Source organism: Cottoperca gobio, chromosome 10, assembly GCF_900634415.1.
Source record: "Cottoperca gobio chromosome 10, fCotGob3.1, whole genome shotgun sequence".
Taxonomy (NCBI): domain Eukaryota; kingdom Metazoa; phylum Chordata; class Actinopteri; order Perciformes; family Bovichtidae; genus Cottoperca; species Cottoperca gobio.
This window is the reverse complement of record NC_041364.1, coordinates 8,236,157-8,250,351: the sequence shown is the minus strand read 5'-3', so window position 1 is coordinate 8,250,351 and position 14,195 is coordinate 8,236,157. Positions and strand designations below refer to the sequence as shown.

The following is a 14,195-nucleotide window of genomic DNA, read 5'->3' as shown; positions in this document are numbered from 1 at the left end:
TACAGATAGGATTTTGTATCATTCGTCATACCCGACGCTCATATTTTGACAAAAGTGACTCTTAATAAGATTTTTGTTGCATACATCACAATGACGACAACAAAATAACAGATGTCTATATGCTGGTAGTGCAAGACAATTAAGTTAAAATTGTAAAAGAATAATTTATTCATCATCAGGCAACCCTCGTTGCTAATCGACAGAAAAGGGACATTTTGTACAATGCCAACAGAACTGAGTATTTCATTTCATCTATCCCTAGAAACCTAATGGATACATCTGTTTTTAAAAGAAGACAAAAAGTGGGATTAACACAAATTCACTGTACATCACACACAAATGTTAATCTGTTATTTAAAAAACAAATCCTGCATGACTTTATTGAATGACATGAAGTAGAATAGATTCCATTGTTAGCATTACTTTTTCTGTTAATCATACTGACCAATTACTACATTTTGACACAATGGAAAAAGATTGAAAAAGTTAAAAATATTACAAAGAAATCTGCCCTGAACCAACACTAAGTGCTATGTGTACGGACTGAAACAATCCTCAATTCATATCAATCCTATCATCACATTTGTATGCAACATCTGTAGCCTACACTATGTAGCCAGCAGATTATGGCATTAAAATAACATTTTGGAAACAACATGGCAAGCATAGAAAATTAAAAAGTACAGGTGTATCAAAATAAAACAGGTGGTGTTTCATGGTCAAAACAAATGAACCGGTTTAAAATTAAATAACCATTGTATATCTTCCCTGACACAATACACACACACACACACGTGGGATCGCCACAGATCACACAATGAAATAACATTTCCGATCATAATTAACAATTCTCTTCTAAAGAAATTTGGTTTAACGTAGTCTCAAATGGGAAAATGGAATTTCTATTTGATTCATGATTGAGCGACCTTATTTTTATTACGTGACACCTTCCTGTACTTTACACAAACCTGTTAAAACCACCAAAACCATTAATGTTTCCTGTAAACATCCTGGTTACACAGAAAATCACATCATACTTCAAATGAAATGAAGCTCAGTGGGCTGCTTTAGGGAAACATTGCCTAAAATGTTAAATGAAATAGTATCTGAATGCTTCAGATACTTTATTACAGCTAGTGAGTAATGCCTTACATTTCTGGGGCAGTTTTTGATTCTTGCATGGAATTGTTATCATCCATATAAACTATTTTCTTAACGATTTTACTGCGTGAGAACTATGTATTTCTTGCTAACGTGACTATCATTCATTCCAATGATACAAAAGATCAAAGCTATTACAGAAGCAGAGAAACATGAGTAAAGATTTAGTCACATTACATTTCCGTCCTGCAACTATGAACAATTTAAGCAATCTCCAGCTGGCTCGGGTGCACTCACAGATCAGATTTCACTGTGCAGCTCTGACATTATTCTGGCGTGTATCATCACCATGTTTAGTACAATATTACAGCACACATTTTGTTAAAAGGAAACGCTAATGTGACCGTGTATTAAGCAGACACTATTGATAATTACGGAGGAATATTGTTGACATGGAACAAAAGAGGAAGAATTGTTGGGGTGGCGCCTAAAAAAGGCACAGGTAATGTAGCAGCGAGTGTTGCTCAGTAGCTCTCTGGTATAACAAAGTCAAACTCCGTGGCTCCCTGCGGAGGAGAGTTCATGTCTGACCCAGGTCTGGCGCGAGCATTGGGCGGCATGTGAGCATCAGGCTCGATAAAGATGTCGTCCCAGTTCAACATCCTGCTCTGTGTGGAGGAGTGGACGTCCTCGCCCACGCTGGTTATGTGATGCACGCTGCCATCCTCGGATATGACGGGTACTCCTTCCTGCCCGTCAGTACTCCACGAGTACGATTTCATTTGCACCGTTTTACACGGCAGGAGACGGTATAAGTTGTTGTCTGTCTCATCCTTCTCTTTCCTCCCGCTGGGATCCTGGTTGTGGGCTTGCTTGCAGTGGGTGGACAGTAACTGGTAGTTCATGAACATTTCGTTGCACACCAAGCACTGGTACCTCCGCTCTCCTGTGTGGTGGATTTCATGTTTAGTTCTGTACTCGGCCAGTGCAAAGACCTTGTTGCAGTAGCGGCATGGGTACTTCTTTTCCCACGAGTGGGTGTTGAAGTGACGGCGGAGACTCGTCAGACAGACATAGGGGCGCTTACAGACGACGCAGACGTAGAACGTCTTCCCATCCATGATAAGCTCGTAGTGATCCTCAAGCTCCGTTTTGGCCTTCTTCTTGTTTGGGCCGGACTTCGGTGACGTGGGTGTTTTATCAAAGGGTTTCAAAGGCGTCGCCATTAATGATCTCTTCCCTTTATTGGCTTTAGAGCCTCCTTCGCCTGGATCTTCCTTCACTGGGACAATGTCGTAAGTATTTTCTCCAATATTGGCGTAGACTTTACAGCCGGATGAAATTGAATCGATCTCTGTGGCTGTGTTGAGTGTCACTGTCTTTTTTGCTGCTACGGCTGATTTGAGACTGTTGCTTTGATTTGCTTTTCCTTCAGACACATCTAAGATCTTTATTTTGACATCCCCTTGCTGAGATGAAGCACAGACTTGCTTCTTGTGGACTCCCATTATATCGCTGTTCTCAGAGGACTGAGAGGCACTCGAGGGCTCGGGGGTGCAGTTTGTCCTGGCTGGCGTTGCGGGAGTGCTTCCTGAGAAAACTCTGGCAGGGGAGGACGAGCTATTGGAGCTGCTGTCTGGACTACGCAGGGGGCTGCTGTTAGGAAAACTGGGTGTTGGACAACTGACGGTAAGAGGCTTTGCAGCGGATGTTTTAATGGGGGCTTTGACTTTCTCTTTTTGTTTTACAACTGCATGATTTGATTTTTCATTTCGCTTTGATGCTGCATGTCCTGAATCATCTAAATCAATGACACCGCCAGAGTTCACTTTCTCATTGGCTGCTCTGGTTTGAGCATCTGTTTGTGAGACAAACATAACATCACTGTCCGAGTCCTCGTCGTTACCCGCAGGCTTGCTTGTCTGATTGAATTCCTCTGAAGATATTGAGAAAGACTCTGTGATGATGGGCATCATCTCTGGGGGGGTGTCAGTCTCCTTAGACAAACCAGGCAGGCCCTTAACTTGTGATAAAGGTGACCCCAAGTTTGCAATGAATTTGACTCCCAGTATCTGTCCAGCATTGATGAGCTCCTCAAGCGTGTCGGAGCGGACACGGATAAGCTTGGAGCTGTAAATGTAATTGAGAATCTCCTCAAAAATGTCCGCTTTGATGAAGTTTAACTCGATCACTTGTCCAGCTACACTGAAGAGCTGGTGGAAATATGTACTTGAGGCAGACAGGATTGTTTTGTGAGCTCTGAACTTTTTGTCCTGTATGATGATGGTGACGTCACAAAATAATCCATGGTTTCGCTGCTCGTTCATTGACTTCAGCACAGATGCTGAATACTGTGTGTCGGTCGCAGAGATCAGCTTTAGACTTGGCATGGCTGTGGAGAGAAAAAAACAAAGAGAACAAATCAGAATTGACATGATCACCATTAGGCGCTTAAACACAAATATTAACGGTTTTGGTTCAAATTCAGTTTTGGTCATATCCTGCTTTTCCAGTTCTGACAGTAACCAACTGGAAAGTTTGTTAAGAGGATGTTTAATCTCAAACTTGTTTTCTTTTGTTTGTGCAATACTGCATGTTACTCCCAGTTTCCAGTGTATTAGCTAACTATAAGATCTTCATACATGAGGGTCACAATGTTTCTTGTCTTAGACAGGTTCATTGTCATTTAGGATGTAGTTGTGCATTATACTGAGAGGTGTTTCTAGTATAGCCTGACTAATAGAAGCATTTTGAGGCCAATATCGATATTTTAACTTTTCTGTGCTGAAATTTCTTGTAACTTATCATTCAACATATACACCGGCACTGATCACAATAAATATGCAATAAGCTAATACTTAGTCTACCAACACTGACATAAATAGGGTGGACAAAATGATACAAAGCACTTGATCTGTATCACACAAATTCAACAGCAGCAGCACAAACTACGGGCTCCTAAACGACAGTGAAATTGAATCAAAAGAGTTAACACACATGTTACATGAAGGCATGCTGTATGGCTGTTCCTTTAGACTGTTTACGTTTCATGCTGTGAACCATTGCACATCTGTTGAACAATGTTGCACCTGTTTCTATACAGCTCTTTCATTTTAATTCAGATATATTTTCATAATATTTTTTCCCCATGTTCATTGTAGTTTTCTCCATCCTTTATTTATGTGGTTTTAATTTAATTTCCTCTTACTATGTTTATGTTAGGTACCAATACACAATAGCAAAATCCTTGTATGTGAAAACCGATTTAGCAATTAACTCTGATAATTGTGTCTGGCTACTGTTTAGGTGCAATTTAAAAATTAATTATTCGTATTATTATTATTCTCTAAAAGGCCGTGTTTTAGTCTTTGATGCTTATACTATTTTTATTATACAAGTAAACAATAACAACGTAACCTTAGCTTACGTTAACGTGTGTTAACAAAGTTGTAGAAACTAGCTAAAATATTAGCTTCGCTTGTCATTTCCCAAGTGCAGGACTAAGTTTATTTAAGATGAACGTGGACTAAGGATCATTTAACGAATGTATGGTGTGTTTAAAGTAATATTCAAACGCTTTGATGGATAGCTAACAAAGGTAACTGCTGCTTCCTCGTTAAGCAGCAGCGGACAGTGCGGCCTCCTGTTTAGCATCATGTTAGCATGCTAGCTTCAAATACAACAACAATGGATACTTGCAATCTTGCTACTTCAAATGGCTGCACATAAAATAACTTCTGTTTACCTGCAACCCTGATGTTTTCTGCCAAGACTAAGCAGGACCACTACACCCGAGCGTAGTAATTTAGCTGGCTACCGACACAATCGCTAACAACAGACAGCTTCCCCTGCAGCCACAGCATCACTGCCCGAGCAGCCGCAAGGAGTCGCCGTCGTGTAGGAATAACAACTAACGCTACACAATTGTAAATAAATACCATTACAAGACATACTACAAATAACAGGTTGACCTCCTGTTAGCGTAAAAACAACAATTAAATAGCGTCTGGGCGTTATTTCAGGAGAAAATTGTTTACTTTTTCCACGCCGGGTTTATCGTCGTGATTACTACCGGTTCACGCCCTTCAAAATAAATGTATATCTCTACAAAATAAAGAAAAATTAAAAAAGTTTCTATAAAATAAAGTTAAATACCTGGTTCAGATTCTTTTCCACAGATGGGGCCTGCTGAAATCCCCACGGAGCGATTGAAGTCTGCATGAAGCTCATCGGACATGGTTTTCCTCCTCCTTCCCTTGTATGCATCATACTCCCGGGCGTGTTTGTCTATGTAATGCCGCTTCATATTGAACTCCTTAAACAACACGTTTTGCCTGCAGATGAGGCACGTAGCGGTCGCATTCAACTCCGTGAAGAAGTACTCCATTGCCATTGCCTCCTCGACTTTTTTATTCACCTGCGGATTCACGTTTCTTTCCAGTTTCACGGGAGAAGACATCTTGCTTTACTGAGCTGTTTTGCCACGCGTCTCTGTTGTAACAGACGCACGCAGACTACTTGTGTTGTTGTGTAGCATCACAAACTAATTTATTCCGAGTGGTTTCTGTTTGGTTAAAAGTCCACATTGTTTTGACCTTCTGTTGTTGTGCCGAGTTCCTCCCATGAGAGACGCACGACCCTCGCGGGAGCGCGCACAACGTATCAAAGAAATGCTCAAATTGACCAGAGACGATAAATTAGATCCAAAAATCTTTATTGCAAAGGACTGCATTACTGTTATTGCTATGCTTATAATAACAATAATAATAAAAAAGAAATGGAAACTTGCTCAGTTTTCTGAAGAGACTACTACTGATGATGCATCACATTTTCTACTTCAATAAAAAACAAAACAATACATAGGCTACTGCATTATTATAATTATAATTTAAAAAAAGAAATTATATCCAGGAGAAAAAATACTGACTCACTAATACACATTACACAGGCAACACAGTTTTTAATCGCATTTTTATTTGTAAAATATTTAATTGTTTATATGTACAGTTCAAAATCTTTGGAAAAACAGCCGGAAGGGTCCTTTGGCTTGTAAACTTACTTATGTATATGCAATTTGGCTAGAATAATCAAAATATGTAAATGTCCTGTCAGAATATATCCTGTAAAGAATGCGAATGTAACATGTTTATATAATAATGCAAAAATCTTTGTACAAGATGTCAATAATACATTTACAAACACCTTTCCATCAACTCATCATAACTCCATTATACAATTTGCAGATGACACCACTGTGGTCGGCTAAATATATAAGGGAGACGACGAGTCGGCATACAGAGACGAGATCCTGAAGCTGTCTGCGTGGTGTTCAGCTAACAACCTACATCTGAACACAAGCAAAACAAAATAAATCATCATAGACTTCAGAAAACACCGTCCAGAACCCGCCCCCCTTCACCTCAATGGATAGAGGCTGGAGAGGGTCCCCACCTTTAAGTTCCTGGGGGTTCAAATTTCGGAGAGCCTCAGCTGGACAGCACATACCACTGCATCAGTTAAGAAGGCCCAGCAGCGACTACATTTTCTGAGGGTGCTACGGAGGAACAGACTGAACAAGAAGCTGCTGGTGTCCTTCTACTGGGCGACCATCGAGAGCGTGCTTTCATACTCCATCTCTGTGTGGTATGCTGGATGTTCAGCTGCGGACAAGAAAGCCCTGCAGAGAGTGATTAGGATGGCAGAGAACACCGTTGGCTGCCCCCTGCCCTCTCTGGGACACATCTCCACCTCCCGCTGCCTCAGCAGAGCAAACAAAATAATAAAGGACAGCTCTCACCCAGGTCACAGACTGGTCTCTCTCCTGCCTTCTGGGAGAAGATACAGGCGCTTCAAATGACGGACAAACAGACTAAAAAACAGTTTCTACCCCTGGGCCGTCAGGCTGCTTAACCACCACACCTAATGCAATAACCATAACCATCTTCATACACATAAACACTCTGATTGCACTTTTAAAATGTATAAACTATTTATTCCCCCCGTATGATTGCTTATGTTGTCTGTCCTACTGCTGTGTTTTTAATGTTATGCATGTCTTTGTATTTTTTTGCACACTGAGACAGAGTTGCACTCTGAATCTCGTTGTACTTTGTACAATGACAATAAAAGGCTTTAACTTATAACAGCTTATAACAAGTACAAGCGGAACTATGTGCATTTCCTGTTTAGGAAGGTCGGTGTGTGTTTGGGACGGACGTATCGTGACTTCCTGTTATTAGACTCTTTGCCAACAGAAAACACGAACGCGTGTTAATTTCTCTCTAAATCTCCCTCAAAATAATAACTTTTTTAAAAATCTTTGGTGTGTTGCGTAGTTTTGGTGAGAGTCGAAAGCGGTGAGTAGACATGCCACAGTCGGACCGCTCGAGCTCTGACGACGGCGGGGGGACCCGGAGTCCTCGGGCCCGGAGACCGCCAACTCGCTCTCGCAGTCGCCACCGAAGCGGCAGCCGCGAGCGGAGCCTGTCTCCGTACAGCTTCGGGCCCAAACTCCCGAAACCGAGAAACCGGGAGAAGGAACACGAAGAACGGGACCGCCGGTTCCGAGAGGCGAGAAACATCAGGAGGATCCGCATAGGAAGCCGGAGCAGGTCTCGGTCCAGGGAGCGTCACAACACCACCAACAACAACACTCACAATCACTGGTCCGAGCAACGGGACGCTCCTGGGAAACACGGCAGCTTCAAAGATGATTATTACTACGAGCAGGAGAGGGACGACGCTCAGAGACAGAGACAAGAGGCTTTTATAGCCAGGTAACACTTAGAGATCATGATCATTTAATCTATTAATAATTGAAGGGGCAGTCCAGTGTTGCTCTTAAGTAAGGGAATTTACACAAGGACGATGATCCTGACCTTTAGTCCATAGTATGTGTTACGCTTTAAAACGCTGGATCCTACAATTCACAATTATGTTAGACATATCCTGCCTCGTATTAACAATAATAATAAGGATAATAATACATTTGAATTGAATAGCACCTTTTCAAAACATAAGTGCTTCAAAACAGGGAAACAAAAAACAGAATTCAATCAAAAGCATTATAAAAATAACATAAAAGTAAGAAGAAACTAAAATACACAGCAAGGAGATAATTAAATAAAAATGCATGCAAAAAGTGTGGTTTTAAAAAGAGACAGCAGACTTCTTTTAAAATCACAATATTTACTGTCTAACCAAAGATTGCCATAATGTATTATAGGCTCATTATTTCATTCTTTCAGTGGGTTTTCAGATTTGTTACCGATATATCTCTGACAATTTATTTTTAAATACTTCAGCTTACAAATAGTAAAAAGCATCAAGAGGAGAAACCTATTTACTATTTATTTAAAAATACCTTTCCTGATAGAGTATTTAAAGACTCAGATTTGTCAGACATGAGACATTTATAAATATATTAATATGGAAAAATTATTGTGTTTTTCCCCACATTTATTTTATCCTACATAATAACCTAACCCGTTATTTGTTTTCTGCATCTCTCTGTTTTTCTGTTACAGGCGTCTTCAAGAGAGAGAGAGGATCGGTGAGTTAGGTTGTCCTGAAGTTTGGGGATATTCACCAAGAGTGAAAGAGCCAGAGTAAGTCAAGAATATTTCCTCTATAGCAACACGTTCATTTTGGATATTGTTTTGAAGAAGCGCGACACATTTGTTTATCCAGAGACAAGTGAGCCACAGACAGGGAGAGAAAAATAACTACACATGGCGCTCTCTAAGAAGAGAAAAGTGAACAATGTTTTTGACCAAACATACCCACTCGAGTCTGAACTGAGGTCACAGAAAATCTCAGAGCCCAATATGATGAATCCAGCGGGATCCTGACTCACTCACTGCCAACAACCTGCTCGTGAATGTTCCCTCAGAGGTGCTTGGATTTTGGGTCAACACAAAAAGCTATTTTATTTATTTTCTCTTTTATTTTTAAACGCAGCCCGAGAAGAACTATGTAGATTATTCATATCTACAGTATTATATATATCTGTATAGTTCAATGTTAAGTGACAATACATATTGTCAAAATGTTTTTGAATTTTACTTTCTTTATTTGATTCGACAGTTGATGACATGCAGACGTTGATACAGCTACTCAGCTGCTTCAATATATCTCACACTAATTCATAACGCACGTTAGACGTGATGTTCCGGACCTTTGCTTGCGGAAATTTTCTCTAACTGGACCTTTTTGAATTTTAGTTGAATACCCCCGGTGTAGAGGATGGTGCATAGCTCACCTCTTTTTGTGTTCGGGTGCAGAAGGCATGACTTTCTTTCTTTGTTCTTCACCAGCTCTGACGAATTCACACCTGTCGAAGAAGACGAGAAAAACAGCAGTTCAGAATCGAGCTCAGATGGTACAGCACACAGTGTTTGAATGTGAATAAATTACAGCGATATTGTCTCCTGTTTGAATTTACAAAAAAATGTTGTCCATCTCTCGCAGAAGAAAAGAAAAAGAAAAAGAAGAAGAAGAAATCCAAGAAAAAGAAGAACAAAAAGCACTCCGAGGACAGTGAGCCGGAGTCAGATTCAGATGGTAAGACAATTGTAATTACATTAATTTAAAAAAGTATCTTTCATGAGTTTTAGCAGCTGAAATATCACATTTTTATCTTTTCAGAGGAAGAAATAAAGAAGAAGAAAAAGAAAAAGAAGAGCAAGAGCAAGAAGTAAGTACCAACATGCAGCTATATGTCAGCTTTATTCCCACAGAAAACATTTTGACTAACTAAACACCACTTGTTTCCTGACAGGTCCAAGAAGTCCAAGAAGAAGAAGGTGAAGAAGACCCGCAAGGAGTCCAGCAACTCCAGCAGTGAAAAGTCAGAGGGGGAAGAAGGGGGGGAGGGGGAGGAGGAGGAGGAGGATGAGGAGGAGGATCCCAACGGAGTGCTGTGGGTGGAGAAAACCTGCATGGACGAACACGTGGTCGGTCCCGAAGCTCCGCTCACACACACGGAGCTGGACGACAGACCTTTAGAGTGAGTCTATCGCACTTTATGTTATGTCACTAATACACTTTAATACATACTAAATTGTATTCCACAATAAAAGCATGAAGTGGTACTGATCACACAACAAAAAGCTGGTTATCTTTTATGACAAGAAGCCAACTTCCTGTTGTAATTCTGTTTCAGTAGTTTAGAGCAGAATTAAAGTCATTTATCATTTACCTCAAAGCACCACACACACACCTACAGCACCACAGACATGCTGGGAGAGCTGGAGACTTTTAGTCTTGTAAATTCAGCTTTCAATTATTCAATTATTTTTTCATTATCTATTAAATCTGCTCATTGTTTTATTGATTAGTCGATCCATGAAATGTCAGAAAATATGTCTTCGAATGTCTTGTTTTCTCCAATTGGAACACAAACAATGCGGATTTTCTATCATTTAAGTTGAAGAAAAACAGCAATTTAACTAAATTCAGAAGTTTGCACTAGTGTTTAATCTGTGTTTCTGTTTGAAAAATGACTGGGCCGATGAATCGATTGTTAAAACGGTTGCAACAATCTAGAATTGTGCTGTTTTTTTCATCTTATGATATCAAACTGAATATCTTAGGGCTTTTGACAACCTTTAAAACTGCCAGCTCTTCATAAGGAACTTGAGACGTTGTTAGCCAAACAATTGATAAAGAAAATTAAAAAAAAAGATCATTAGTTGCAACCCTAGAAGTTGGTTTTGTGAACATTACTGGCAGTATAAACAGGTCTATACTCTGCTGAAAGGAAGCTTTCAGCATGTAAACTTTTGTTCTACATTTATGACTCTTCCATGTTTAATAACTGCATCTTTCTCTCCTTCCAGTTTTGGTCACGCGCTGTTGCCAGGTGAAGGTGCTGCGATGGCGGAGTATGTGAAAGCAGGCAAACGTATCCCGAGAAGAGGTGAGATCGGTCTCACCAGTGACGAGATCGCAAACTTCGAGAAGTCTGGCTACGTGATGAGCGGCAGCAGGTACGTGATGTTTATAAGTAAACTCTCACCGTGGCCGTGATGCGATTTGTACGGCAGGAATTAGATAAATGTTTCAGATGTCAGCATTTCAAATATTTTATTGAGTTCAAGAAGTTTATGCATACAGTATATTGCTGTGTCCATTCATATAAAACAATTATAATAATGCACATTCACAGATATAAAATATATAGAATCATATTTTGAGATTGAACAAGAATAGGAACAATACTCTCTGGGAACATTGCTTTGTATGATCCAAAGAAATGTCCATCTTTATCACTGATACTGACATCTCAAATGTAACCCTGCAGACATCGTCGTATGGAGGCTGTGCGTCTGAGAAAGGAAAACCAGATCTACAGCGCAGATGAGAAGCGAGCTCTGGCGTCCTTCAACCAGGAGGAGAGGAGGAAGAGAGAGAGCAAGATCCTGTCGAGCTTCAGGGAGATGGTCTACCGCAAGACCAAAGGCAAGGAGGAGAAGTGAACACATCTGTACAGATTACCCTTTATACGACATCTTTGCTTTTTATCTTGAGGTCTTATTTTTTTGTGAGGATAAACGCATTCAGTTTCAGTTGAATGTACAGTGTGGAGGGAGAATTTTAATTGTAAAGAAATGTGTGTAGCCGAGACTCTGAGAAGTATTTTGTATTTTATTCTCCATCCTATTTACTCACTGGAATGAGTCTTCCCTTTAAATTGTTCAACCTTTCTCTTGTAAATGTTGTGCGACTCATCCTGATCAGAACAGTGAATAAACTTTCAGTATCAAGTTGTGGTTTTCAGTTCTTTTCTCAAATTCGGTCATCCTAAATTGTAAACATTACCAATCATTTATGAGTAAGCTAAGATAAGCTAAGATTCCTATTTAGTTATCGATAGTGCCAACCTCAGATGTATCTTTTGACTTCTTTCAACCAGTTTCAGAAGCCTTGATTTAGACTTGTCTGTTAAATTAAACCAAAGTAATGATTGTTTACAGTAGCAGTTCAGGTGAACACAGTCAGTATAGTACAGTAATGGTTGAATCACAAGTTATTTTTCCTGTTTTCACTGGTAGAAAATGGTAAAATCGAGTTTCTTGTTTAATCACCAACTATCAATTAATCAGTTGATACTTTTTTCAAAGAATAATTTTCTATTAAATGTCAGACTACTGTGAAAAATGCACATCAAAACTTATCAAATCCAACAGTGAAAATGGTCTTGTATTGTCTGATCAACATGTTTAAATGAAAATGATATAAAATATAGAAAAAGAAGCAATTTCTCATATTTGAGAAGCATTACCTAAATGGTTTAATGATTATCAAAATAGTTGGCAATTCATTTTTAAGCTGACAGATAATTAACTCACGGTAATTAGGGCTGAATAATCCATCAAAAACACGATGGCGCAGTATTTTTTTTAAGGCGAAATGTGTCAAAATATCATTTTTAATTAAATATTGCTGTGAAAATATTTTTTGGAAAATAAGAGCCAATATCGCATTTGCAATATCAGCCAAAAACAATGGCAAATACCCAACCATTACCCCAGACAGTGTCATGTCTCACAAGTACAGATGTTTATATATTCCTTGAGTATCATATGCATGAAAAGTTGTAAAAGACGTATTTGATTAGAGCCCCAATCTCTTGTCAGTTGCTTTTGAAATTCAACATATGAGCCGAGAAGCCTTAGAAGATTTCCAGTGTGGAACAGTTTAATGGTTAACAGGGACGACTGCCTTAAAAGACTGAAAAAACAAACAACCGAATGTTAAATATAATCCTTTAATGTACAACTTTCTTCTCATCAGGGTCATCTTATTCCAAATCAGTGGATGTTCTCGAGTCCCTGTTGAGAAAGAAAAAAACATATCTTCAGTCTTAAAATGATAACAAAAACACCATTACATCAAGTATTGCCTACAATCACCCCAATAAAAACATTAGTTGTTTCCATTACCACTCGGCATTTAAAAAAATAAATATATATACAGTACATGTGTGTTGTTCTCTTGAGATAAAATATAAATAAACTAATTTAAAAGAAAGAACAGTTTAATGGAAATTCCACTTCCACAATTGTCTTCCTGGATACTCATGGTAAATGGTAATTCTTTACATTCCAAAGATTTCTTAAATTATATCACACCAGTCCTCTATAGATGAGTGTCTGACTCCATTTCTGTGTAATTGCTTGTCTAGCAGCTACACAGAGTATTCAAAATAAGTATTTTGTTTGCTCAACTATTTTCCTAGTGTGCAGATTTACACTTTCCTATATTTTGGTTGAACATTTGAACATGACTGGAGCTAAATCTGGTTTGTAAATAAAGACGCTTGCTATGTTAATGACGCGCTGGGAGATAAACAGGGCTAGTTTCATGATATAAGATAAGATATAATGATTTAAGAAAGAAAGAAGAAAAAAAATCACAAAACTATACTCTTTCATTGGGAAATATGCACAATTCAAAGTGTATTCTCGCAGTAGGTTATATTATATTACACTAACCTTGGACTCAAAGTACTTTCCTGTTCCCGACACTCGCTTGTCTCTCTCCATCAGATACCATTGCCATGGATACCGAGCGATTCTCTTTTCCTACGTGGATAAAGATTAAGAGTCTTTAATCAAGTAGTTTAGAGAACAAAATCACTGACAAATAGCACGGTTTAGCTTCTTCCATGTTAGCACAGTCAGAGCCACATTAGCATCTTCACCTTTCCTCCGTTGGTGAACTTGTGAATCTGCATGGTGGCGAGACCGGGAATCATCATACACACGGTCATGACGCCGAGGCCGGGCAGGATTTCATACCACATGATTACAGCCGGAGACTGTCAGGCGACAGAGAGCAACTTTGATTACAACCAAGTTGCCCTAAGACTACCTTCCACAGTTTATTTTGCTAAGAAGCTAACAAAATGTCGTCTCTCCTCTGACGACCTATGTTCCGCTAGCAGAACAAGAATACCACTTCCTGTCTGATTTTTTCAAAAGAAAAGCGTCCGCTCACCAAAGATGATATACAATTGCCATTGTTGTACAAAAAACTAGACCATTATTCCACCAAACGTTAGTATTCACTCTGAGAAATATGTTCTGTTC

The 14,195-nt window shown here is 39.3% G+C and overlaps 3 protein-coding genes across 5 annotated transcripts; 1 reads left to right on the top strand and 2 right to left on the bottom strand.

Moving 5' to 3' along the window:
- Nucleotides 1-144: 144 nt before the first annotated feature.
- Nucleotides 145-5,730, bottom strand: zbtb33 (zinc finger and BTB domain containing 33). Of its 2 annotated transcripts, none has more exons than XM_029442217.1 (2): nt 5,257-5,730; nt 145-3,493 (listed from the first exon to the last, which is right to left on the bottom strand). In XM_029442217.1, the coding sequence occupies exons 1-2, from the start codon at nt 5,558-5,560 to the stop codon at nt 1,626-1,628; spliced, it is 2,172 nt and encodes a 723-aa protein (XP_029298077.1). In that variant the 5' UTR covers nt 5,561-5,730; the 3' UTR covers nt 145-1,625. The 2 variants fall into 2 exon arrangements, with proteins under 2 accessions (XP_029298077.1, XP_029298078.1); XM_029442218.1 differs by lacking the exon at nt 5,257-5,730 and adding an exon at nt 4,847-5,122.
- A 1,565-nt stretch (nt 5,731-7,295) lies between these two features.
- Nucleotides 7,296-11,867, top strand: nkap (NFKB activating protein). 2 transcript variants are annotated; one of them, XM_029442126.1, is made up of 8 exons: nt 7,296-7,877; nt 8,628-8,708; nt 9,417-9,481; nt 9,574-9,663; nt 9,748-9,796; nt 9,881-10,108; nt 10,941-11,090; nt 11,405-11,867. In XM_029442126.1, the coding sequence occupies exons 1-8, from the start codon at nt 7,468-7,470 to the stop codon at nt 11,577-11,579; spliced, it is 1,248 nt and encodes a 415-aa protein (XP_029297986.1). In that variant the 5' UTR covers nt 7,296-7,467; the 3' UTR covers nt 11,580-11,867. The 2 variants fall into 2 exon arrangements, with proteins under 2 accessions (XP_029297986.1, XP_029297985.1); XM_029442125.1 differs by having other exon boundaries at nt 9,571-9,663.
- Nucleotides 11,868-12,778: 911 nt separating this feature from the next.
- ndufa1 (NADH:ubiquinone oxidoreductase subunit A1) lies at nt 12,779-14,070 on the bottom strand. Its single transcript, XM_029442127.1, has 3 exons — nt 13,808-14,070; nt 13,599-13,688; nt 12,779-12,935 (listed from the first exon to the last, which is right to left on the bottom strand). Exons 1-3 carry the CDS (start codon nt 13,907-13,909, stop codon nt 12,915-12,917), a joined length of 213 nt encoding a protein of 70 aa, XP_029297987.1. The 5' UTR covers nt 13,910-14,070; the 3' UTR covers nt 12,779-12,914.
- Between the last annotated feature and the right edge of the window lie 125 nt (nt 14,071-14,195).